General features: G+C 43.2%; 1 protein-coding gene across 1 annotated transcript; it reads right to left on the reverse strand.

Annotated features, from left to right (window-relative positions):
- On the reverse strand, positions 1 to 483 carry LOC128207772 (uncharacterized). Its single transcript, XM_052910895.1, has one exon. It carries the CDS (start codon positions 481 to 483, stop codon positions 1 to 3), a length of 483 nt encoding a protein of 160 aa, XP_052766855.1.
- Between the last annotated feature and the right edge of the window lie 599 nt (positions 484 to 1,082).

Below are 1,082 nucleotides of genomic sequence, written 5' to 3' on the forward strand. Positions count from 1 at the left end.
TTATGTGTTTGGTTTGTCTGTAGCAATGGGTGTGTGGTATGTCCGTGGTGTTTGGTGTGTGGTCTGTTTGTGGTGTTTGGAGTGTGGTTTGCCTGAGGTGTTTGTTATTGTTATGAGGTCTGTATGTGGTGTTTTGGTTTGTGGTATATATGTGGTGCTTGGCGTGTGGTCTGTCTGTTGGGTGTGGTATGTCTGTTGGTGTTTGGTGTTTGGACTATCTGTTGGTGTTTGGTCCGTCTGTTGGTGTTTGGTGTGTGGTCTGTCTGTGTTTTTTGGTTTATGGTCTGTGTGTGTTGTTTTGGTGGGTGGTCTGTCTGTTGGTGTTTTGTGTAAGGTCTGTCTTTTAGTGTTTGGTCTGTCTATTGGGGTTTTGGTTTTTGATCTGTCTGTTGGTGTTTGATATGTGATATGTCTGTTGGTGTTTGATCTGTCTGTGGTGTTTGGTGTGTGGTCTGTCTGTTGGTGTTTTGTGTTTGGTCTCATTGTTGCTGTTAGGTGTGCGGTCTGTCTGTTGGTGTAAGGTGTGTGGTCTGTCTGTAAGTGGTTTGATGTGTGGTCTGTTTGTTGGTGTTTTGTGTGTGGTCTGTCTGTTGGTGTTTTGGTGTGTGGTTTGTCTGTTGGTGTTTATTGTTTGGTCTGTCTGTTGTTGTTTGGTGTGTGATCTGTCTGTTGGTGTGTGGTCTGTCATTTGGTGTTTGGTGTGTGGTCTGTCTGTTGGTATTTGGTGTGTTGTCTATCTGTTGGTGTATCGTCTGTATGTTTGTGTTTGGTGTGTAATATGTCTGTTGGTGTTTTTTGTGATCTGTATGTTGATGTTTTGGTGTTTGTTCTCTCTGTTGGTGTTTGGTGTGTGGTCTGTCTGTTGGTGTTTGGTGTGTGGTCTGTCTTTTGGTGTATGATCTGTCTGTTGGTGTTTTTGTGTGTAGTCTGTCTGTTGGTGTTTTAGTGTGTGGTCTGTCTGTTGGTGTTTTGTGTGTGGTCTGTCTGTTGTTGTTTTGGTGTATGATCTGTCTGTTGGTGTTTTTGTGTGTAGTCTGTCTGTTGGTGTTTTAGTGTATGGTCTGTCTATTGGTGTTTTTGTG

Source organism: Mya arenaria, chromosome 11 (genome assembly GCF_026914265.1).
Source record: "Mya arenaria isolate MELC-2E11 chromosome 11, ASM2691426v1".
In the NCBI taxonomy this organism is placed as follows: Eukaryota; Metazoa; Mollusca; class Bivalvia; order Myida; family Myidae; genus Mya; species Mya arenaria.

Excerpts from the sequence above, each read along its gene's own strand:
- LOC128207772 (XM_052910895.1), bottom strand. The coding sequence starts at position 483 with ATGAGACCAAACACAAAACACCAACAGACAGACCACACACCAAACACC.